General features: G+C 34.1%; 3 protein-coding genes across 10 annotated transcripts in view; all 3 read right to left on the bottom strand.

Annotated features, from left to right (window-relative positions):
- Window positions 1-16,023, bottom strand: part of LOC127878679 (universal stress protein Sll1388-like) — a 131,766-nt gene extending 115,743 nt beyond the window's left edge. Inside the window, exons 1-5 of one of the 5 annotated variants that reach the window (XR_008048803.1) lie at window positions 15,290-16,023; window positions 11,292-11,372; window positions 10,119-10,228; window positions 9,607-9,706; window positions 8,214-8,375 (exon numbers count right to left, since the gene is read on the bottom strand). Coding sequence is in view for 4 of the 5 variants with exons in the window: in XM_052425226.1 (XP_052281186.1) it covers window positions 9,380-9,706; window positions 10,119-10,228; window positions 11,292-11,372; window positions 15,290-15,386 (615 nt within the window). In the remaining variant the exon portion in view is untranslated. Of the gene's footprint in view, window positions 1-7,179; window positions 8,376-9,109; window positions 9,707-10,118; window positions 10,229-11,291; window positions 11,373-15,289 lie in introns of those variants that run through there. The other 4 variants (XM_052425240.1, XM_052425250.1, XM_052425226.1 and 1 more) reach the window with 4 other exon arrangements.
- On the bottom strand, window positions 5,238-21,614 carry LOC127878766 (universal stress protein in QAH/OAS sulfhydrylase 3'region-like). 2 transcript variants are annotated; one of them, XM_052425302.1, is made up of 4 exons: window positions 21,527-21,614; window positions 20,414-20,494; window positions 5,910-6,016; window positions 5,238-5,652 (listed from the first exon to the last, which is right to left on the bottom strand). In XM_052425302.1, the coding sequence occupies exons 1-4, from the start codon at window positions 21,597-21,599 to the stop codon at window positions 5,413-5,415; spliced, it is 501 nt and encodes a 166-aa protein (XP_052281262.1). In that variant the 5' UTR covers window positions 21,600-21,614; the 3' UTR covers window positions 5,238-5,412. The 2 variants fall into 2 exon arrangements, with proteins under 2 accessions (XP_052281262.1, XP_052281257.1); XM_052425297.1 differs by lacking the exons at window positions 20,414-20,494; window positions 21,527-21,614 and adding exons at window positions 6,161-6,241; window positions 6,853-7,040.
- Window positions 21,615-24,995: 3,381 nt separating this feature from the next.
- The window catches only part of LOC127878726 (universal stress protein in QAH/OAS sulfhydrylase 3'region-like), a 38,235-nt gene continuing 37,748 nt past the window's right edge, over window positions 24,996-25,482 (bottom strand). For 2 of the 3 annotated variants that reach the window (XM_052425272.1, XM_052425265.1), the window contains exon 6: window positions 24,996-25,257. In XM_052425272.1, coding sequence (XP_052281232.1) covers window positions 25,031-25,257 — 227 coding nt within the window. In that variant the 3' untranslated portion in view covers window positions 24,996-25,030. Of the gene's footprint in view, window positions 25,286-25,482 lie in introns of all 3 variants that reach the window. The other variant, XM_052425258.1, reaches the window with a different exon arrangement.

Raw genomic sequence — 25,482 nt, 5'->3', positions numbered from 1 at the left:
TGTTTGTTTTGGTGTTTCTCATCGTCAACTTAAATGTGAGCGTTGTATTAGAATCTGGTCTTCAAAGTTAATACTATTATATTTGATATAAAATTAAAGCTAAGTTTTGGTAAATGAAATTAAAAGGTTTCACAGACATGGACTGCGCATGTCTTGTAAGTTTAATTATTAATTAAATATCCCGGAACGGGACAGATTTTAAATAAAACCTTCTAATACATGCATGTGGACATAAAAAGCTGGCATTTAAAATCCGTGTAAAATCACATACAGATAAAATAATATTATTTAAATATCGTTTTCATTTTTTTTCAAAAAGTTGGGGTGATCAGGAAAACACATATTGCATTAACGTTACATATTAACTATTTAACTTAACCACTTGCATATATTGTACGTGCATTAAACAATTGAATACGCTACTGCTGTTTGCCAAGTTATTCTTCAGCTGTATAGCAATATACAGGTCAATCATATACACGACCGCTTTATCATAAATGTTTTTCGGCGTAAGCTGTATTAAGCCAGCTTTTCACCCTGACTTGACCTTGGTAAGTGTCCAATAATATTCAAATAAAATTTCCCGCGGCTAGGTACGAATGAATACACTTCATTTATTCCATTGGCTGATTTGAGTATAACACCAGAACATTGGAAACATATTCGCGTCTTTGTAACACTGTTTTACTGCATGAAACAATTTTATCTCTAATGAAAAGGCTCAATAGATAGAACAGTTTCTCAATCAATTTTCGACATAAATACAGTCTGTGCGCTCACCTTTTATTTTCAGAGAATTACCAGCGCAAAAGCGTTTATACTAAAGGCTATATTCTTATATTTAGTACTTACTTGCATTGCATTTCAACCCGCGAGGTTTCGGGTCAATTCGCGGCCAGTGTGTGAAAGTCAGAGTTTATTTACAGTTCATCACCGGAGTTCGCAGAAGGGGTTGCGATCTTTTCATTGAAGGAAAAAAATGAATCTATGCTATTTTTGTCTGATGGAGTAAATAGTTCGTTTAGTCGCTTTGTCGATATATCAATATTTTAGGCACAGCTGTTGCCTTGGTCGTGTACAGTTGACGTAAACAAGCCGTCGTTTCAGCAGCAGAATTGTTACCTAACTTTAATGCATTGCATTCCAATCCGCAAGGTATCAAGGTCAGTTTGCGGTCAGTTGCAGAAATCTTTATATAAACGCCGTCTCGTAAACTTTGTGCACTTGAAGTCTGTTTTGATCAGAAAGATACTAAATAAAGATATTCGGCGATATTATTGTGGTATGTCAATCATCGATTTTTAATATGTTTTCAACACTTGCATGATAAGTACCAATTTTGATAAAATTAATTAGAAATATTTATCCATTTAGACCAGTTTATTAAGCATGATCATAATAATTCACTATACTATAATTATGCAATTAAATAAGATTCGAGTATTGCCGGCTGACCTATATGCACTCGTTTATTTTCATGTTTCTTGTGTTTTTCTATTCTGTAAATATAGATGTCTGAGTAATAATATCACATAAAGCAAAATAAGCCACGAAATCTGGCGCAACACCCCGTAATTGATTTGCTTGTGATGTAGCTAAGAACTGCGCAGAAAAAAAGGCATCCGCTACTTTTTATCTCATAGAGAGAACTTTTGATCGTTCATAAACATCGACCACAATCAACGCCGTATATCTTTTTTAAAGATATTTCTTGTTACATTTAATGTGTAACAGGGTATTCACTCTGACACTAATCCTTTTAACAATACTAACCTAATCAAGACTGAGAGAAGTTCAGTGTGAGAGATACTTTGTGATGTATGAGTGAGTTTAATTACTAACAGTGCATTCTTTTTTTGTGAGATGATTTCATAGTCATCTACATAATTTTAAATCATAACTCAACATTTGGTCACTTTTTTGTAAAACCTTGTAAGAGGTAGTAGGCTTTTTCCAATTGCCACTTTCTACAATAAGTCTTGAGGTCACTGGTGAGTGCATTATTCTAAGTTTATATAATTGTATTTTCTTGAATTACATCGTATTGCATATTATTTTATATAAATGTATTTTCTTGAATTGTAATTGTATTGTATTGCATATTATAACATGATCTTTATTCATGCTTCAGGCCATCATTTACATCATTTATACTTTATAGTATTAAAAGCTTGGAACGTAAAACCCAGGTTGTGTTATAAACTCAAACCCCGGCTACAAATGTATTAACGACAATTTAGCGAAACAGAAATCAACTATCGTTATTGCCAGTTTATGACACAGGCTTTAATGATTACTAAACTTGAAGAAATGTACAGGCATGTTTCCTAATTGGTGCTTTGTAGTGTACATAGTTACAACAATAGTCATATAATAAATATGTTCAAACATACTTTAAAAGGAACCTTAAACACCACGTTAAGTAATAATAACAGTGTAGTGCGGAAAGTAATCTTTTTTTGATACAACATTTTATACAATTGAAATGAGATAAGAAATTGAAGCGTTAGAATACTTACCAATCTCGCTGAATAAGCTGTGATCTGCGAGAGGTTTTTACATGAAAATAGGTTTTGCTTCCTGTCAACGCCTTTTCAATGTACCATTTCACTATGAAATCTATGACTTATTCATCATTGTAAAACATGTGTAATGGTACTCGTTATACATATACTTTATTTGAACAGAGTATATGGTGTTTCCATTGATCATCTGTTCAAATACATACATTCCGATTCGTGGGAAACTCTCGAAAGGTGCTAACAAAGACATTAATCTTCTTACGAGCGATAAAATATCTTTCCAGAAAAAAAGGATAGTAGCAAAAGGAAGATCAGACCCTATTCATCATCAATAACAAGGTGCCTATTGTGATAAGAACCATTTACCCACAGGTGCAAAATTAATGATCATCGCGTTGTTTGTATGGAACAGAATACAGTCTATTGCAAGTACACAGCATATAAGTGTTTCGACAAGTTTCAGTCTACAGAGTTTACGATGGTTTTATTATGGTTTAACGATTTATTATACAGCCATTATTCTACAGGGAAAGGGGCTTCTTCTGTGCGGTTTATGGAGTTATGATTCAACAATTGACCAAACAATATTATTTGAAAAAGCAATGGTCATGAAAGACGAAGGGTTGGTCTGATTCAGATTCGATATATAAAAGATATGTGATTATCTAATTGCTTACGAGAAAACTTCATTTGAATTTTTGCAAACTGCAACAGAATAACTTGTGTTAATAACAACATAATATAATGCACCCACTTTTAAATTGTAACGTTATTGTTTTGTTACCACCTTTAAAGGGATCTTTTCACGCTTTGGTAAATTGACAACATTGAAAAAAGTTGTTTCAGATTCGTAAGTTTTCGTTTTAGTTATGATATTTGTGAGGAAACAGTAATACTTAACATTAACCATGCTCTAATATAGCCATTATATGCATCTTTTGACGATTTTAAAACCTAAAAATTATAAAGCGTTGCAACGCGAAACGATTGAATAATTTGGAGAGTTCTGTTTTTGTCGTTAAATTTTGTGAAACTACGAAGATTGCTTATATAAGGTATAAAATACGTCTAAATGTGTACTCGGCGGAATAGCTCAGTAGGCTAAAGCGTTTTTACTTCAGGACTCTGGCAGGACTCCATGGGTCACTGGTTCGAAACCTTCTCCGGTCAATGTTCTTTTCCTTTTTTTATTTTTTTTCTTGATTTTTCACTGGAGCTTTTATGATCCAATGTTTACATTTATCAATATAAAGCATTTAATGAATAAGTCAAAAAAATGCCAAAATCTGTGAAAAGGCCCCTTTAATGCATTTAGGGTAGTTATCATCGTAGTGAAGTGCACATTTTTTATTTCACATCTTCATTTATATGAAGTGTTCATTCGTTGAAGTTCGTTCTCTGATTGTTTTAAGTCAAACAAACTTGTTAAAAATATATATATGTACATACAGATTATTGTTAGTCTGCTATTATTTAGAAAGTGTCTAAATAGTGTAGCTTAATATATGTTGATATTCAAGAATGCTTTCACAGATTTGAAAAATAATGATACTTTTGTATAAACATTACTTTATCAAATACAACAGTTGACAAAACAACCTTCAACAAATGAAGATCATGTCTAAAAGTGAGGATTAAATATAATAAATGGTTTTAAATAATTATAACACGGCCTGTCTTTGTACTTTATGAAATCAATCAGTAAAACAGCAATATATTGAAGATTTATCTTTTTTTTGGAGGGCGGGGGGGGGGTTGATATATAAACCTAAAATAAACTTCAAGTAAATCTAGAATGCCTTTGTTATTCCAAAGACGTTAATTAACTACATAATCCAGGGTGCCTGTGCTAACAAATCCGCTTTAATTTGACCAAGCGTTTTGATTAAAGCAAAATCAGCACAAGTGCGCGGAGGTGTGTGTGAATTCAAGCTGCGTGTACTACAACGAATTAACTGCCTTGCGTCTAGAAAAAAAGGCCTTGGTAAACAGCGTAGATCCAGAGGAGACGCCGCATGATGCGGCGTCTCATCAGGGTCTGCGCTCTTTGCTTAAAGGAATTTCTGTAAGAAATATTCTAAATAAAGAAATAAATATACTAGATATCCCTAATTTTGGAAATAAATTGATCCAATTTAGAAGGATGGGAGAGTCCACTAGGCATAAATTTGTTAATAGCTTACTGTACTTAATATGAAGTGCTCAGTTTTGTACAAGTGTTAGCGATGAAGCAAAATACTCACATGTGTATATATATATATATATATTCACCGATGATTGCTGCATTAACGATAATGGAAGTCTCAAAGCTATTGTATTAAACACTGCAATAATTGTTAAGACATTTCTACGAAATACATGGGCGGTATTTCGTGAAACGTGATTCATGGAATTGAAATTAAAATACCATGGTGTCATCAATGATACAAAACTCAACTAAACATCGTATTTACAACGTCACATGTATATTTTTTCGACTATAAACGCTGTTTATACATATACAATCAAAACTTTTACACAAAAAGTATGTACAAAACAAACTTGCGCTTGCACTATGATCTCAATTAACTTCCCTTACTTATACAGTCTCCTTCCAAAACAGCTTACGTACGTTAACATTATCAAGGCATACATGTTCATCAAACAAAGTGTTGCTCTTCTCTCAAAAGACGTATGCGTTTGTAACTGTTTCTTTTTATTTATAACAACACCCAAACAAATCTAAGATTTTATTATCGAAATATCAAAACAAAAAACGATTATATAAATGGTTTGAACAACACAATATGCATTTTAATGCTATGTATACTTGTGAATTTGTGTTTACATCGTTTTGAATTACATTGAAAAATCCATCCTTCAAAATATCATAATAATCATTAAAATAAGACTACATTTTATCGGATTGAGGCTCGTGAACACGGTTATGGTGGTCGTCCTTATGGCGGCAGACGAGAACTGGCACGTGCGAATGGTGCATTACGTGATCACTGACGCTGCCCATTAAGGTTCGGCGCACCTTGCCCATCCCGCGCGTGCCGCAGATGATGACGTCAGCTTTCTCCTCTTCTGCAACCCGGATGATCTCCGTCCTAGGCGATCCTGTCGTCTGTTTCACTTTACCGTGTAGCTGAAAAACAAATTTCATTTAGTTTGAAAGATAACAAAACCATTATCTATTAAATCATGTTCTGCGCTTGCATCAGATCGACAATAAGTGTGTCTTCGATTGTATAAAAATGCGTTCCTACACGATTGTTTGTTTGATGTTGTGCAACTAAACACAAATAGTGTTATTTTTACTTGCGTCGTACCTTTTGCACATGTCTCATATGAGGTATGACATCACCATTATTCTGATATTTAACAGCAGATAACTTAGCTTACTCCGTGTGTTTTTAATATAGTGCTGAGCTTTTCAAGGTATTCCTCCGCGTGCACCTTTTCTTCCGCCATCATCTGATTAATCAGGCCTACGCTGCCGGCACCAATCGCTGCAAACATGAACCATGCTCACCGGTATTGGGAATTTTTTGAAAAAGTTTCACATTCATGAAAGAAAAGTTACAATTATTTCCCTTTGTTCGAAAAATGTACTGAATGCTCTCTTATTTTAGTTTACTCTTTTTGTAACTTACGTATTGCTGCCAGTGTGTGGAACTCGACGGCGTGAAACAGAATTACGTAGTTGCCGTGTCGGTGCATATTCTCAAGATACCCTTAAATAATGAAGAATAAGTTAAACACATGCGAAAACGTATAGAGCTAGTTCCAATGCGTTTAATATCAGTAGAAAATGAAATGTTCGTATGCTTTACTGACTGTCACAGACTGTTATCAACAGTTGTGTCAGCCAGTTTTTCGAGAGTTTCGGGCAAAGTATGCTAGACAAGAATGAATTAACCGATGTGAACAAAGCACGTTTAATATAGCGCCTAAAATGTAGCATTTACCGTTTTTAGAAATTAATACCCCTTTCGGTTAGTAGTAAAAGCTGCCGTCATTCGAAAATTCTTAGAGCTCTTAAAGGATTTATTTTACTTTCCTTGTGTGTTGCATCTCACATAATTTGACAAGTTGAAATGTATAAATATGTAAATCAACAAAAAAATGGAAAGTACACTCCATTTGTTATGAAGACCATATTTGATGAAAGCTATGCTTTGCACGAGTTAAATCTTTGCGCGGAGATTTATATTGTCCACGATTTGCAGCAGAACATGTTGACTATAACGGCATCATAAACGATGATTCTGGTCGGCAATGTCTGTCTGAAGAGTCTACATGTAAGGTATTCCAGAGGGAAGAAATTAAAACTACATGTACTTACATTCAAAGGCGTAATCAGAGTATGAACTTTCATCCATGGCAATGAGCACGTGCGATTCATTTTTTGTTTCCATTTTCGTCTGTTGACTGCTTTATATCCGTCAGCGGAAAATTAAGAGTTGACATTAAAAATCTTAAGACACCTACGTGTGTTACGTAAACAATGCAGTTTACTGATAGCATGGCCAAAGTGTGTCGCATAATCGAGGTGTAAAGCATACTCGAGTTCGGCTATCTATCTGGATGTTTCTACTTGCAAAATTAAGATATATATCTGATATATTGAAAATGATGACTTTAGATGGTAGTATAGAGTTGTATGAACTTTCATACTGTTAAACAATCACTTTGACCTAGTTTCGTCTGTACCGTTTTATATCCTGTTCCAAAATGTGTTGTTAAAATGATAACTATTTTCCTAAGACTGTATATCAATTATTTAATAATTATGTAATACTTCCAATATAATGTAGATGTATACGTAATGCACCATGAAACAGAAAAACATGGTTTGTTATCGAACCATTCAGAAATAGTTGTGTTAAGTTTCATTAAGATTGGTGAATAGCGTTTGAAGAGGTTTTTTAAATAAATATTATGCCGGACTTAACGCCAGTGGCCAGACTGTTCAGGATTGGAACATATTTGCATATTTGCATACATTTGATCGAAGACTACCAACAAATGTGTATGTGATATTTCTTTAATCTGAAATTAGGATTCCTTTGTGAAGCGTGTTAAATCTTGAACGCATACGATCTGCCATCTTTCTTAATCTTGAACAATCTTGGATGGACCCGGGTACTAGATGAATACTGAAAAATCGTCATACCCTGTGATACTGGATCGCTTGTTTTCTGCTGTTGATGCTGCTGTTGAGAAAGCCCACTCCAATCTGCCGTGCGCCCACCGTATGATATGTTGTTTTTTCGACTTTGTTTTGGTTTAGGCTTTACCTGGTCAGGAGGCGAAATACCACTGTTTGCGTTTTCCCATCAAATCCCATTAAATCCACATTTACACACCATGGACAATGTACGAAGTGGAAACGGATGGTAATTTCCACGAAAGTTTATTGTTCGATACAGTCGCTATAACGCTGTTTATTTCATTTTTTTCTCTTTTTTATTAACATTTTTAAACACCGCCATATCATCCCGCACGCGCAATAAAAGAACGTACTATTGCGCTATAAGCAATCTTCGTAGTGTCACAAAATATAACGATATTAATAGAACTCAAAATTATTCAATCGATTCGCTTTATATTTGTTACTTGTTTAAATTGTCAAAAGATGCTTATAAGAGATGTTTTAGAGCATGGTAATTGTTCAGTATCACTGTTTCCTCGCACATATCATACCTATAACGAACATTTGCGTATCTGAAACAATTTTGTTCAATCGTGTCAATTGTCCAAAACGTGAAAAGATCCTTTTAATGTCGGGTTTTGTTTAGTTGCCTTTCCTTTTGTGTTTCCTGGTTTGCGCGGAAATCAGCACAATGCCTTCGGTAGAAATAAATTCTATTCCAAACGGTTATTGCATTTAACATAGTACAGTGTGCGTAGCAAACAAATATCAAAGAAATATTGTCGCCTATATATAACAGCAAACTAATTTATCTAAATGTTAAACAAACTCTTGAAAAACTCATAATTATTTACGCTCACACAGGCTTGCCTTTTACGAGACTCGTTGCGATATTTATGTCTCAACCAGTGTGCAAAGGCAGCTTACAAATCAGTGTTGTTGTTTTATAAAGATTTAGACAGTAGTGTAGTGGAAAGTGAGTTACTGGACTTTAAAGAAGCCGGACAAACACGTTTAAAAAAACAACAGTGAAAAATAACAAGTGTCGAGTTCTGTCCTATATATCACATGCCATATCATTTATTTTTGAAATGGAATAAGCTTAGAATGCTCTTTGAGAAAATGTGTGGTAATTTTCGTCTCTTTGCGGAAAATGTTATCTATTTGTTTACCGAAGTTGAAGGTTTTACATTAAAATTTTTAAATGATTGGAAAAAGTATATGCTGCGCATGTCAAACTATGTACAATGGGTTGGTTTGTTTTTTCAGTAATGTAGAACGTTTGTTAAAGAGACGAAACATAGTAAGATCTATATAATAAATGGATTTGATGTAAGGCATGACCGCATTTCACCGTATCCATCTTAATACAATTAATGGGAAAATATGGTGCAACTTAACATGACAAAATATAGTAATTAATTAGAACTTTGGTTGGTAAAATATGTCAGGACAAAAATAATATTTTATTGCAATCAATACTTATATTCTAATAAGTATAATCATCGTGGATAACAATTACATATGTTCGCCTTTTGTAAAACTTTAAAATATAGGTGACTTATCGACAAGTAAATATTGAACATTCCCATGCATGCAAATGTGTATGAAATGTAGCATTTCAATGTATTAAATTATATGTAATGTTATGTGTAACTGCGCGTGGAGACAATCGGGATAATAATAAGAATCACTCAAATGCACCAAAGTCTCAATTTCATTCCTTGGACTCGGACTCTGTATTCTTTCTCTCCAGCTTTGGCGAGTCCTTGTTCTTTCTCTTAAACAGCGGTGAGTTCATGATGCGATGCTTCAGTGACGGCGATTCCGTCCCAAGATCCTTGTGAAATCCCTTGTGTTTGCATATCAACACGGGTGCGTGTGAGTGGTGAAGAACGTAGTCGCTTATGGAACCTAAAAACGTGCGTCGTAAAGTGCCCTTACCACGTGACCCGCAGATGACAAACAGCGCCTTCTCTTCGTCTGCTACCGTCACTATCACCTCTCCTGGCCTGCCCGCAACGCTTTTCACTTTACCTCCAATCTATGAAGCAAAATATGCGGTGTTTACCTTGATTTTCGCAATTTTCGTCGTTAGTGTTTGTCTTATCGAGGATATCGTGTTATTGTTATTCTTTTAGGGATATTTCTTTCCTTAGTTCCTTACTTTTAATCACCTTGTTGTAAGAAGTAGCTATGTGCATGTCAATGGAGTAAACGTTATTTCAGTCAATATTAAACTGATAGAGATATATGTATGCGGTTTCTTAGTGAATTTTGTTAAACAAATGTTTGTACTACGCAATGGTTTTAACGATATTGACCAAACATCGATTATTTCCATTTACAGTTTGCATTTTTGTCACAGAAACACCACTTTTAATGAAATGGAATCATAAGGGACTGATTTGAAAAAGCTACCGAGTTGATACATAAACCGGGTTGAACAATCTTACCCCACCGTCCTTTAGTTTCTGAGCCAGCCGTTCCAACAGCGCTTTCTCCTTCTCCTCCTCTTCTCTCATCATAAGTGTGATTGCCGTAACATCCCCTGTGCCGCCTAGCGCTGAAAACGTGGCCACGAACGTATATCATAGGCACATTTATTGAATGTTTTAACTAAGAATCGTCTATTTTGAAGTCTTTTTCGGGACAATTAATGTAAATTTTAAAATAACCTGGTTTCATAACTTTGAAACTGTAAATGAAAAATGTATGATCTTTCTTTAAGATGTTACTAAGACATGCATGAAAAATAGGTGTTGTAAAAAAAAGTATAATGAAACCTATCCATGAGGCATATCGTCTAGTATATTGTGTTAAAATTCACAACTCAAGGTTTTGCTGAAACATGTACTATTCCTATCTTGTACATAAACATACGATTAAATGATTTCAAAAGAGATACAGATGGCATTCATTTAGATACTTCAATAAAATCTAGTACATCATACACTTCCTTTATAAACACAACTGCATTTATTAAGTGTTAAATTGGTTCAAAGCCATGCGTGTTAATATATATTACAAATCTTTTGTTGCTACCTATGGTTTTTCTCTGTATAAATCTTTATGTTGTCCAGGCAACATTTCGTGTTAAATTTAAATTCATAGTGTGCACTTAGTGGTTTAGTACAACATAACGAAAGCATGATAATTGTTATTCAGTAACCAAGCCAACAATATTAACCCTACCCTGTAATTCCATCCCGGATAACCGACTCGCTGTTAACACATTTAATAAGAAAAAGATCCTCGCAGTATAATTGTTATAACTTAATAAATACATATTTCTCCGCAGTTATTTAAAATGTTTATTAAATCGTATATTACTTAATTCAAATAAGTTTATATTTCTAATAAGTAGATTGAAATATTTGTTATTAATTAGTGTTAGCCTAAAACATTACTTGTACAAAAGCATGAGCATGTGAAAAAAACACACATGGACATAAGAATGCGAATGTTAACTCACACCGCATCTGACAGGGACAACCTTGACCGGGAAACAACTGTCGGTAATGAGTGCATTTTAGTGTCATTGTAAATATTCAATTTAATACAATGATTCTCTCTCAAACAATACCGTAACAAAAGGGAGACCCTTGCCGAAAATTTAAGGTACTCACGTCCGACCATGAATGCATGTCTCTCAGGCACGTGTAATATTACCACGTAGTGGCTCGGTTTGTGGAGGTGCTCCATGTACCCTGAAGAGAGATGGAAAACATGAATTATCATTATATGTTTTGAAAGGCTGCAAACATAGGTAAATGCATTCACAGACGGTGTGTAAGTTTTTATTCAGTCTTCATTTTGTTGTGATCCTACAATAAAAGTTACTAAAATTGGAAAACAAATCACGGTTGAACATAGCATGCAACATGTTGTTTCTTTATTTACTGGTACTTATTGATATTATGGACAAACTGTATTTGACTTGTTTAAAACGGCTAAAGCTAAAACGGTTCAGATCGGAGTGAATCTTCGTTAAGCACCAGTCACATCCGTTTACATTTTTTTTCTTTTAATCGAACAAAAGGCATTAGCTTTGTGCAAGATTGGTAAAAATGATTGAGGCTTTCTAGTTCTTATTATCTTCATCAAGGCTTCATTAGAGAATCCACTTAGACCAAATGCCATCGATTCTGCTTTCAATACGCGACACATCTGATATATAAATGAGTCTGAAAGATCGATGCATGTAAGAAGATAGACGAGACTAAGTAGGACTTTTGAAACTTTGAGATATTTAAAAAATGAAACTAAGCGGAATAATCACGAGGTATAAAATGGCTTTACTTCAATAAAATACCAAAGCTACGCATCTCATTCCAGAACTTATTTGAAGATGCGTTAGTCCAGAGCAACCAGTATCAAACGAAAGCCATGCCAAATTAAATTAATGAATAAACAATTAATGTTATTGTGCACCATTATCAGCTTTAAATAGCATCCGCTTGCTGAAACCGTAACTTCAATTATTCCTTGTTGCTCGGTTGTTTATTTCATTTTGAAATATATATCTACATGGACCTTCATAGTTGTCTTCTATTTCATTTCAAAATTTGTGTAGAAAACATCGAAGACATAATTATAGATTGCTTTGCTAGGCTTTCGAGAATCATTATCGACGCTGTTACTCCCATCCATGATTATTCCGTAGAAAAAAAACATCAATCTGCAAAATTATTATTGGTTGTCTTGCGTAATCTTTGTTTAGCAATGCACTTCAGTGTGTGCCTTCTTTTATCAGCCAATCCAGTTTTAAAAGTTTATATACATTTACTGCTGACACTGACTTTTTGAAAGGCATGTAGTATGTGCTGTTGCCACATGTTTCTGTATGTAACAACATGCTTTTATATGTTCTCGTGTTTGCCGCCAAGTATATGGTTTGAATCTTTTGTCATGTAAACTTAAAGGCTTGTGCAATGACATAATAGCTTATTTAAAAGAGCAAACTATTATTCGTGTTATTTTTGTAGTTGTATAATAGCCATTTCCTCAGTGTTCATTTCATAACAATTGGTTAAGTTAACATAATAATAGTCCAACGAAAACACCAACGTAAATTAATCTATCACGAAGCGGACAGATCTTGCTATAAATAATTTTTCTGTTTCAAAACCAAATGTGAACGATAGAAACCATATTCATTTAATAACAGAAAAAAAACGATCAGCGTATATAAGCTTCTTTCAACCTCCTCAATTCACAAATATCATTACAGGCGATAAATCAATACGCCAAAATAAGAAAGCTAACTAGGTTTGTCCCTGCGTCTTAATCAATTAATTTCAGATGTCGGATCTTAACATGGCAGTTCCGGCATCGAGATGACAACATAACGCATGGGACACGACAGGCGACTGAGAATCGAGACATGCGATTCTTGGTTTCAAATTGATTTAAAACTAAAGTGTGATATTTTATAATAATATCAGTGAAGATACGTTGATTGACTTTCGTTCGGCTGTTAGGAATCAGTATAAATATAAATTGCCCATGCATGTGTACAAACGATGAATATTGTGTTTCGTGAACACACGTTTGTTGTCAATTATTTGTATAAGTGAAATTAATTCTAACTGTTCACTGGTCAATGCAACTTTAAATAAGTTCTCGTGCTCTTACAAGGTTTTACTGATCGCGATTTTACACCACTGAAATAGGAACAATTACATATTGAATTGTATAGTACAATTGATAAAATCAGTAACAAAATTGAATGCACGGGTTCACCATTCGTTTCAGGATATGCTTATATACAGAACTAAAGACATACGCGAGAAAGACAGACAGACTGACGGAAGGTGGAAGATAAGACAGACAGACAGACAGACAGACAGACAGACAGACAGACAGACAGACAGACAGACAGACAGACAGACAGACAGACAGACAGACAGACAGACAGACAGACAGACAGTCAGACAGACAGAAAGACGGACAGACCGACATACAGACAGACAGACAGACAGACAGACAGACAGACAGACAGACAGACAGACAGACAGACAGACAGACAGACAGACAGACACACAGACAGACAGACAGACAGACAGACTGAAAGACGGACAGACAGACAAAACAATTTATTTACATATCACTTTTGCACATCAAACAAAGAGTACATTTATGAAAATTAAGACCATGGCTATGGACGAAACCGCTACGAATACAATAACGAAAGGAGAACAGTCTAAGATGCCTAGAAAGAAAAATGAATGTATGCCTAGAATGCAAAAATGGATGTATAAATTCAATGTATAACATATGCAACATTTACGGTATTCAGTGTGAACATAAATATTGTATACACTATTTCAAATATGCAATATACGGAATTCAGTGAAAACATACATAGTCTTTAAACATTCTTTAACATTTATGCTTTTAGAGATAAAATATACAATTAGCGGTAGGTATGGACTATCATCAATTATAGTTTATATACTACTTCGTGCGTAATTTACCATGCAAACAAATCTAAGTGATCATGCATGCATATTTTAGGCCCCCAACTTCAAATGTTATGACAGGCTCTTGCTAACTAATGCGTTCATCAGACAGTAGACGGGTTAATTAAGCACGTTGTTTTTATTGAAACAATGATTTAACAATAACGCTCTTTCTATTAAAACAGCTATCAGAATGCAAGAGACATGTAAGCAACGCATGAAATGATTGTCTTAACATTTACCACATATTAACAAATTTGTTCATTTTGCAGTACATATTGATAAGGGTGTGCGAAATTGGGCAATGAAAATAAACAATGTTAGATAAATGTTTCTATATAAAGAATAGAACAGTACACTAAAGTAGGTCATAAATCGCTAAAGAGCGTTGAACTCAACGAATTTATGTGCGCAATTGTATTGGATAATGTATCAATTAAACGAGACATGTTCATACATGATACATCATACATGATAAATTAATACTTTTGCAAATGTACTTAATCATTCTTAAGGCGTTTTTCTGTTTTAAGTTTCATTGTTTATCTACTATACAATTAATATTAATATATGCACCGCCGTGAGATGGACCTTACGGTAAGCATGTCTAAACATCAGCGAAAATAGCTCATACGGAAAACAGCAAACTGATGTCTGCTTCTTATGCAAACATAATTTAAGACGTATTAGAAACTATATTACTACCTTTTCGCCCTAAAGGAAATATTAAAAAATGTACATATTAATTTTTAAACCAATAAAACTATGAATGCCACTCACACTTAATACACATCATATAAATCAAAAAGATAAAACAATCAGCTGTTTAGAAAGATGAATTAAAAACCTACACGTTGCTCAAAACTCCAACGAAGAAGGTAAAAAAAAGTAAATTTACATTTTGTTTTAAAAGCTCGTTACACTTTAATTAGCTGGCTATCGTGCAGAGTAATCAAATGTTATATAAAGTGTAAGGAACAAACACTTAAATGTCTATTTTTGCAACCTTTGTATATGATACACAATTACATTTACATAAATCAAGTTACATGCAAATAAATTGTGTTAGTATGTATATGAAATTAATAATACGTGTTTAATATTTAATAATATCTTACAAATGTTAATGCTATGAACACGTGATAATGTTTATTTATACGTACATTGGAAGGCATAGTCTGCGTTTTCACTTCCGTCCATGGCAATGAGTACCGCATGTTTCTCGTGCCTCTCCCCCTTCGTGTGGTGGTCCGTAGACATGTCTAGCCCCTTCGTTATATAGCTCTATCGCGAATGAGATTATCTTCAGAAAACTTCACTCCTGATTTGATGTATTCACTTCAGACCGTCTCTGACATGAAAAATATAAATGTTTGTCTCTTTGTTACTTTGGTTTGCTCCTCCTGTTCTAGTTTTGTTATCGTTTTTCCTATTTCATACAGTGTTTGTCTAGTAATCAAGTTTGTTTTGTTTACAACTAAAAACTGTCGAGTTTAACGTACAAGTGCTTGTTAACAGATATGTGACGGCCATTCACCCCGTCCAGAGTCAAACGCTGTTAAAGGTAGACTGTCAGATAGCAAAGCAACATGTTAAATGATCACCAATACAGCTTTCATTCAAACACTGCAATTCTCACGTATACTCGCTCGCTCAATCAAACTGTGTTACCTTTCAGCAATAAAATCTTACGAGTTGTGTGTTTCTAAGATCCCGATCCTAAGTATTTGTTCAAACACTGAATTTTTATTTTAGTGTTCCGGTTGAGTTTTCGATTAGGTTTCTGATTTCGATCATATTCACTTATTTATTATTAAATTAAATACATCATATTAAATTCATGATTGCAGTGTTTGATCACATTGCAAATGGACAGCGTGAGGTGATTGTTTGTTTTGATGGTTCTTATCGTCAACTCAAATGTGACCGTTGTATTAGAATCTGGTCTTCAGATAATACTATTATATTTTATATAAAATTTAAGCTAAGGTTTGGTAGATAAAATAAAAAGGTTTCACAGTCATGCATTGCGCATGTCCTGTGAAGTTTAATTATTAAATATATACACCAGATTGGGATAGATTTTTGATAAAACCTACTAATACATGTATTTGGACATAAAAAGCGGGCATTTAAAATCCGTTTAAAATCACATACAGAATTAAATAATATTATTTAAATATCGTTTTCATATCTTTTTTCAAAATGTTGGGTTAATCTGGATAACACCTATTGCATTAACGTTAAATTTTAACTATTTAACTTAACCACTTGCATATATTGTACTTGCATTAAACAATTGAATACACTACACCTGTAGTTATTTTTCAACTGTATAGCAATATACAGATCGATCATATACACGACCGCTTGATCATAAATTTATTTACATTATATGTATTAACGACAATTTAACAAAACAGAAATCAAACTATCGTGATTGCCAATTTATGACACAGGCTTTGATGATAACTAAACTTGAAGAAATGAAAAGGCATGTTTTCTAATTGGTACATTGTAGTGTACACAGTTACAACAATAGTTATATGATAAAGATGTTAAAACATACTTTAAAAGGAACCTTAAACACCACGTTAATTAATAATAACAGTGTAGTGCGGAAAGTAATATTTTTTGATACAACATGTTTATACAATTGAAATAAGATAACATTATATGATTATGATAGAAATTATATAATGAACCGGTTGACAATATTCAAATGTGTGCAATTAAACAAAAATTATATGTTTAGTCTATTATATGTAACAAAATGTATTCAATGCAATATATAACTATTAGAACTGATATATTTCGAATGCATGTTTGCGATAAAACAAGCAGCCCAAAACTGAAGCATTGGAATACTTACCAATCTCGCTGAATGAGCTGTAATCTACGATAGGTCTTTTCACGACCTTACTGTCAAAGGCTTTAAAAAGTCCATTAAAATATCAAATATATAACTGTTTCATCGTCGTGAAACATGTGTAATGATACTCCTTATACATTGAAACCGAATTTGAACAGCGTGAATGGCGTTTTCGTTGATCATCTGTTCAAATAGAAACATTCCGATTCGTGGAAACTTTCGAAAGGTGTTAACAAAGACATTAATCTTCTTACGAGAGATAAAATATATTTAAAAAAAAAAGGATAGTAGCAAAGGGAAGATCAGCCCCTATTCATCATCAATAACAAGGTGCCTATTGTGATAAGAACCATTTACCCACAGGTGCAAAATTAATGATCATCGCGTTGTTCGTATGGAACAGAATACAGTCTCTTGCAAGTACACAGCATGTAAGTGTTTCGACAAGTTTCAGTCTAAAGAGTTTACGATGGTTTTATTATGGTTTAACGATTTATTATACAACCATAATTCTACAGGGAAAGGGTTTCTTCTGCTCGGTTTATGGAGTTATGATTCAACAATTGACCAAACAATATTATTTGAAAAAGCAATGGCCATGAAAGACGAAGGGTTGGTCTGATTAAGATTCGATATATAAAAGATATGTGATTATCTAATTGCTTACGAGAAAACCTCATTTGAATTTTTGCAAACTGCAACAGAATAACTTGTGTTAATAACAACACAATATAATGCACCCACTTTTAAATTGTAACGTTATTGTTTTGTTACCACATTTAATGCATTTAGGGTAGTTATCATCGTAGTGAAGTGCACATTTTTTATTTAACATCTTCATTTATATGAAGTGTTCATTCGTTGAAGTTCGTTCTCTGATTGTTTTAAGTCAAACAAACTTGTTAAAAAATGTATATGAACATACAGATTATTGTTAGTCTGCTTTTATTTAGAAAGTGTCTATATAGTGTCTAAATATATGTTGATATTCAAGAATGATTTCACAGATTTAAAAAAATAATGATACTTTTTTTATAAACATTACTTTATCAAATACAACAGTTGACAAAACAACCTTCAACAAATGAAGATCATGTCTAAAAGTGAGGATTAAAAATAATAAATTGTTTTAAATAATTATAACACGGCCTTTCTTTGTACTTTCTGAAATCAATCAGTAAAACAGCAATATATTGAGGATTTATCTTTTTTGGAGGGGAGGGGGGGGGGGGGTTGATATATGAACCTAAAATAAACTTCAAGTAAATCTAGAATGCCTTTGTTATTCCAAAGACGTTAATTAACTACAAAATCCAGGGTGCCTATGCTAACAAATCCGCTTTAATTTGACCAAGCGTTTTGTTTAAAGGAAAATGAGCACAAGTGCGCGGAGGTGTATGTGAATTCAAGCTGCGTGTACTACAACGAATTAACTGCCTAGCGTCTAGAAAAAAAGGCCTTGGCAAACAGCGTAGACCCAGATGAGACGCCGCATGATGCGGGGTCTCATCAGGGCCTGCGCTCTTTGCTTAAAGGAATTTCTGTAAGAAATATTCTAAATATAGAAATAAATATACTAGGTATCCCTAATTTTGGAAATAAATTGATCCAATTTAAAAGGATGGGAGAGTCGACTAGGCATAAATGGGTTAACAGCTCACTGTAATTATTTGAATTATGAAGTGATCAGTTTTGTACAAGTATAAGCGATGCAGCAAGATACTCACATGTGTATATATATATATATATATATATATATATATATATATATATATATATATATATATATATATATATATATATATATATATATATATATATATATATATATATATATATTCACCGATGATTGCTGCATTAACGTTAATGGAAGTCTCAAAGCTATTGTATTAAACACTGCAATAATTGTTAAGACATTTCTACGAAATACATGGGCGGTATTTCGTGAAACGTGATTCATGGAATTGAAATTAAAGTATCATGGTGTCATCAATGATACAAAACTCAACTAAAACATCGTATTTACAACGTCACATGTATATTTTTTCGACTATAAACGCTGTTTATACATATACAATCAAAACCGTTACACAAAAAGTATGTACAAACCAAACTTGCGCTTGCACTATGATCTTAATTAACTTCCCTTACTTATACAGTCTCCTTCCAAAGCAGCTTACGTACGTTAACATTATCAAGGCATACGTGTGCATCAAACAAAGGGTTGCTCTTCTCTCAAAAGACGTATGCGTTTGTAAATGTTTCTTTTTATTTATAAAAACACCGCAACAAATCTAAGATTTTATTATCGAAATTTCAAAACAAAAAACGATTATATAAATGATTATAACAAAACAATATGCATTTTAATGCTATGTATACTTGTGAATTTGTGTTTACATCGTTTTGAATTACATTAAAAATTCCATCCTTCAAAATATCATAATTATCATTAAAATAAGATTACATGTTATCGGATTGAGGCTCGTGAACGAACACGGTTATGGTGGTCGTGTTTATGGCGGCAGATGAGAACTGGCACGTGCGAATGGTGCATCACGTGATCACTGACGCTGCCCATTAAGGTTTCATTGACGTCTGCTTTCCCCTCTTCCGCAATCCGGATGATCTCCGTTCTACGCGATCATGTCATCTGTTTCACTTTTTCGTGCAGCTGAAAAACACATTTCATTTACTAGTAGTTTGTAAAGATAACAAAACCATTATCTTTTAAATCATATTCTGCGCTTGCATCAGATCGACAAAAAGTGTGTCTTCGATTGTATAAAAATGTGTTCCTACACGTTCGTTTGTTTAATATTGTGCAACTACACACAAATAGTGTTATTTTTACTTGCGTCGTACCTTTTTGCACATGTCTCATATGAGGTATTATATCATCATTATTCAGATATTTTACAGCAGATAACTTAGCTTACTCCGTGTGTTTTCAACATAGCGCTCAGCTTTTCAAGGTACTCCTCCGCGTGAACCTTTTCTTCCGCCATCATCTGATTAATCAGGCCTACGCTTCCGGCACCAATCGCAGCAAACATGAACCATGCTCACCGGTAATGGGATTTTTTTAAACCAATTTATGCCTAGTGGACTCTCCCATCCTTCTAAATTGGATCAATTTATTTCCAAAATTAGGGATGTCTAGTGTATTGGTTTCTATATTTAAAATATTTCTTACATAAATTCCTTTAAGCAAACAGCGCAGACCCTGATGAGACGTCGCATAATGCGGCGTCTCATCTGGGTCTACGCTGTTTGCCAAGGCCTTTTTTTCTAGACGCTAGGCATAAATGGATTAAAGTTTCACATGCATGAAAGAACAGTTACAATTATTTTCCTTAGTTCTGAACATGTACTGAATGCTTTCTTAACTTAGTTTACTCTTTTTGTTACTCACGTATTGCTGCCAGTGTGTGGAACTCGACGGCGTGAAACAGAATTACGTAGTTGCCGGGACGGTGCATATTCTCAAGATACCCTTAAATAATGAAGAATAAGTTAAACACATGCGAAAACGTATAGAGCTACATGTAGTTCTAATGCGTTTTAATATCAGTAGAAAATGAAATGTTAATATGCTTCACAGACTGTCACAGACTGTTATGAACAGTTGTGTCTGCCAGTTGTTCGAGAGATTCACGAAATGTATGCTAGACAAGTTTGATTTAACCCTTTCAGTGCTGGAACCGAATTTGAAAGGCCTTTGCAAACAGTTTGGATCCAGATGAGACGCCACAGAACGTGGCGTCTCATCAGGATCCAAACTGTTTGCTATTTTGCTAGTATTCTTTGAAAAAATATTGAAGAAAATGCTTATTTTAGAAGTTCAGCAGACAACATTTTAGCAGACGACAAATTCCCAGCATGCAAAGGGTTAACTAATGTGAATGCATCACGTTTCATGTAAAGTCTCAAATGTAGCTTAAACCGCTTTTAATAACCATGTTTACAGTAAAGGCTGCCGTCATTCGAAAATTATTCGAGCTCTTGAATGATTCGTTTTACTTTCATTGTGTGTTGCATCTCAAATAATTTGACATGTTGAAATGTATAAAAATGTAAGTCAACAAAAAGAAAATGGAAATTACACTCCTTTTGTTATGAAGACACATTTTTTTATAAAAGCTATGCTTGACACTAGTTAAATCTTGGCGCGGAGATTTAGATTGTCCAGGATTTGAAACAGGAAAATGTTGACTTCAACGGCTTCGTAAACTAGTATTCTGAGGACCGTTTCAATAAACATCGTAATACACATTTACGATATGATACATTTTTCATATGATTATAAATTTTGAGTACTTAATTAATTACATTGGCATCTTAAGCGCCGTATATATTTGACGAGCATGACGAGCTAGTTCGTCTACTTATTAAGATTACAAAATTCTCCCGAAACATTTTCGTACGATCGTTTATGAAACGACCCCCTGAAGGTCGGCAATGTCTGTTTGAAGAGTCTACATGTAAGGCATTCCAGAGGGAAGAAATTAAAACTACATGTACTTACATTCAAAGGCGGAATCAGAGTATGAACTTTCATCAATTGCAATGAGCACGTGCGATTCATTTTTTGTTTCCATTTTCGTCTGTTGACTGATTTATATTCGTCAGCTGACAACCAATAGTTGACGCTCAAAATCTTACACACCTACGTGTGTTACGTAAACAATGCAGTTTACTGATAGCATGACCAATGTGTGTCGCATAATCGAAGTGTAAAGCATATTCGAGTTCGGCCATCTATCTGGATGTTTCTACTTGCAAAATGAATATATCTATCTGATATATTTAAAATGATGAGTTTATATGGTATTATAGACTTGTATGAACTTTCATACTGTTAAACAATCGCTCTGGCCTAGTTTCGTCCGTACCGTTTTATATCATGTTCCAAAATGTGTTGTTAAAATGATAACTATTTTCATAAGAATTTAGATAAATTATTTGATAATTATTTAATACTTCCACTATAATGTAGATATATACGTAATGCACCATGAAACAGAAACACACGATTTGTTATAGAAATAGTTGTGTTAAGTTTCATTGAGATTGGTGAAGAGCGTTTGAGGAGTTTTTGAATATTTTGCCGGACTTAACGCCAGTGGCCAGACTGCGCAGGATTGGAACATATTTTCATACATTTTATCGAAGGCTACCAACAAATGTTTATGTGATATTTTTTTCAAAATCTTAAATCAGGATCCCTTTGTGGAGCGTGTTAAATCTTGAACGCATACGATCTGCCATCTTTCTTAATCTTGAAAAACCTTGGATGATCGGTGACGTTCGCGAAGCATTTCGACAGTTTTGGACATGTTTAAAACATTAATGCTTGAAGAAGCGTCACAACGATGTTTCCAGAATGTAGGTCAATCATAGAGCCTTCGTAGCTCAATCCGGTCGATTCCAAGGACCATCATAGTTGTATTCGTGGCCGGTCGTATTTAAAGGGACTATCAGATTATAGAAGAAAACATTCCATATAATGTATTTACTAACAAATTTAATAATATTGGAAACCGTTTTAAAAAAAAATGTATACCAGCACCAACAAATAAAAAAGGTTTCCGGAACCTTTAAAAGCAAAATCTGACGGTCAAAAACTGGACCATTCAATAATTAACAGTTAACATCGTATTTTCAAAGATATTTTAGTAATAGACTTATTTCCCAAACCATCGATTAAAAGCCATACACCCGTCACATACGACTTGTGTTCTTAATGTGTTCTAACGGCGACCAGGGACGAAGTCGGATCACCATGGACGACGTGGGTATGAATTAAGAACGCATTACGACGGCGTCCAAAACTCAATTAAAGCTGGAAACGTTACGGCGACTAATTGTGGCGTGTTTAAAGGTAATATACAGCTCCAACATTATTACGACGCCTTTGATAGAACGCCGTCGAATCACAATGAGGACGTCATAAAAGCAACGTCAGCGCGAAGAACAAACGTACTACAGTCGTACAATAGTCACTTCAACCTGGGAACGCAGATAATATGTTAATACACGACCTGAGAATGTGTGGCGACCGTACTGCGTTCTCAGTACGTCTATGAGGCTCTTATTGCGACATGCTGTGTTCTTAATAGTTTCGCAGTTGCAGTGCGAATTCCAATGTCGCAGTAGAGTCGATAAAGACAAGCCAATAAAGTAGTGCGAACGCCGTGACGTCGCCGATGGTCGCCGCGTGCACGCATAGGGATCGCAGTTGAGAAGTCACCGATTATGACGTGGTGGTAACGGGGCGTCCAAGCTAAGAAAACAGATAGCATGAACGTTTTGAGAAAAACAAATTGGCATTTTTAAGTTGAATGTTTAAACCCTATTAAGGACCCCAGTCCAGTGTGGTGTGGAAATTGCAAGTGTTTACTGTTACCGATTTCGAGCGATGAATATCCATATTCTAAATGACAGTGTTCTTATTCTGGAGTGATATTTAAATTGTCTTAATTGTATGTGCCAAACAGTAAAAGCAAGGCCCTTTAGTCATGATGTATTCAAAACCAATGTTATGACACTATGATACCTTATATGACTGCGTTTCATCATTGTAAGCTTTAATGCGTATACAGTTACTTTGGGTTACCAATTTAAATGTCTTTTCCCACTTAGATCCAGTAGTTTCATGCTTAGCAAACCTAACATTAAGATTACTGCCCGACACTTAAAGCATATATACTACGGTACCAGACATAGGTCAACGGAGACGGCTCAAACTTCTCAGATGTACAAGAAATACAAAATACTGCAAGATTAAAAGTTCAATGTGTTAAAGTATGTGATTGTGTGGAATTACTTGTGCAAAACCACGTATTTTCATGAAAGACGTGTAGTAATTGTTTTAGAAACATATATAATCATTATATCTTTGTTACAACTAAATACTTTTTCTTATTATTGAATTGAAATTGCTTTTGTTGATACTTGTTACTTATTTGTTATTTCTGATTACTTAATTCGTTTTATTGTATTTATTACTTATTTATTATTGCATATATGTAATGAAGACCAACGAATGTTCGAGGGCACAGTCAAAAACACGAGCATACACAAATGAATATATAATTAAACATGGTTGAACAGTTGTCTTCCTGGTTATCAAAATGTCATAACTCAAAACAAATAAGTAATAACAAATACGGTGTAACACAAGTATAATAAGAAGTACCTAAGGTCCCACAGGCTTCCGTAGCATCCTATATCAAACAAATACAGCATCGGATAACAATAATCATTTTACACGCTTATGTAAAAGGGGAATTAAGGTAAATATTACATTCTTCTTAAGACTATTGCTCGTGCATAAATTACAATTTCTTACATATAGATTACACTGTAATTCATAAAAACGAAATAAAAAATAAATTTTCAGTTTGGAAAGGATCATAATACATTTATACATAATTTACATATGCTATCCGTGTCTAGAAAATTGACATGTTTTTGATCGCGTTTCAATTATTACTTCAAATTAAAGAGTGTGTATACCCGCGAAAATGACATTTTTGGGTCGGTTGTTTTCGTATGACGCGACAAATTCATCTAAATTATTATAATATGGTTAAAAACATTCTGAATACACATGTTCGTTCAACGTTTTTTTTTTAAATCAGTGTACACTAATAAGTAAAGAGTTCCACTGTCGTATACATATTTCATTTTCTTGCGTTTTTCTTCAATCATATGCACACGCTACGTGGCAAGTTTGCTTAGACATGACCGCACGGGTCGTCGTTCAAACATGGGTTAACGATTTAAAATACGTATGCTGTTTTTATTTTAAAAAAACATTTAAAATTAATTTCTACGTGATATATATATCGTTGTTATAACACTAAAAAATTTAAGACTGTATTTATATCTTTCTCGTTGTATGTTTAGAAACAGCTTATACGGAAATAAAAATATTCAATATGCATCCGTGTTAAATTTCAAAATTCCATCTATCACTGTTAAAGGTGCAATTAAAGCAACGGCTTGATAATCATTTCAGTACAAACTACATTTTAATTTCTTTCTGTGGCTCGTGGTGATGGCCCAGATGATGGTGATGGGGGTCGTCCTTATGACGGCAGACGAGAACTGGCACGTGCGAATGGTGCATCACGTGATCACTTACGCTGCCCAGTAGGGTTCTGCGCACCGTGCCCATCCCGCGCGTGCCGCATATAATGACGTCAGCTTTGTCCTCTTCTGCAACCCGGATTATCTCTGTCCTTGGCGGGCCTGTTGTCTGCTTCACTTTCCCATGCAACTGAAGTGTATTTTTAATGTGTTGAATATATTGATTTTCTTATTATACGATTGATGCTATTATTATTTGTGTTATATGAATAATAACGAGTCTTAACATGTGTCTAGTTATAAAATAAGGCGTGAAGCCCATGAGTGCACTTATAGTAACACATACATATATTCGAAAACTAGAGGGTGATTATTTCAAAGATTATG

This window comes from Dreissena polymorpha, chromosome 1 (genome assembly GCF_020536995.1).
Source record: "Dreissena polymorpha isolate Duluth1 chromosome 1, UMN_Dpol_1.0, whole genome shotgun sequence".
Lineage (NCBI taxonomy): Eukaryota > Metazoa > Mollusca > Bivalvia > Myida > Dreissenidae > Dreissena > Dreissena polymorpha.
The sequence above is the reverse complement of the archived record's forward strand: the minus strand, read 5'-3'. Positions and strand labels throughout refer to the sequence as shown.

Bases quoted from the DNA above. Each gene is read 5' to 3' on its own strand.
- LOC127878766 (XM_052425302.1), bottom strand. From the start codon at position 21,599: ATGGAAACAAAAAATGAATCGCACGTGCTCATTGCAATTGATGAAAGT. The intron at 20,495-21,526 runs GTAAGTACATGT...TCATTATTTAAG, and splicing joins CTCTGATTCCGCCTTTGAAT to GGTATCTTGAGAATATGCAC. The intron at 5,653-5,909 runs GTAAGCTAAGTT...TTTGTTTTTCAG, and splicing joins CTATATTAAAAACACACGGA to CTACACGGTAAAGTGAAACA.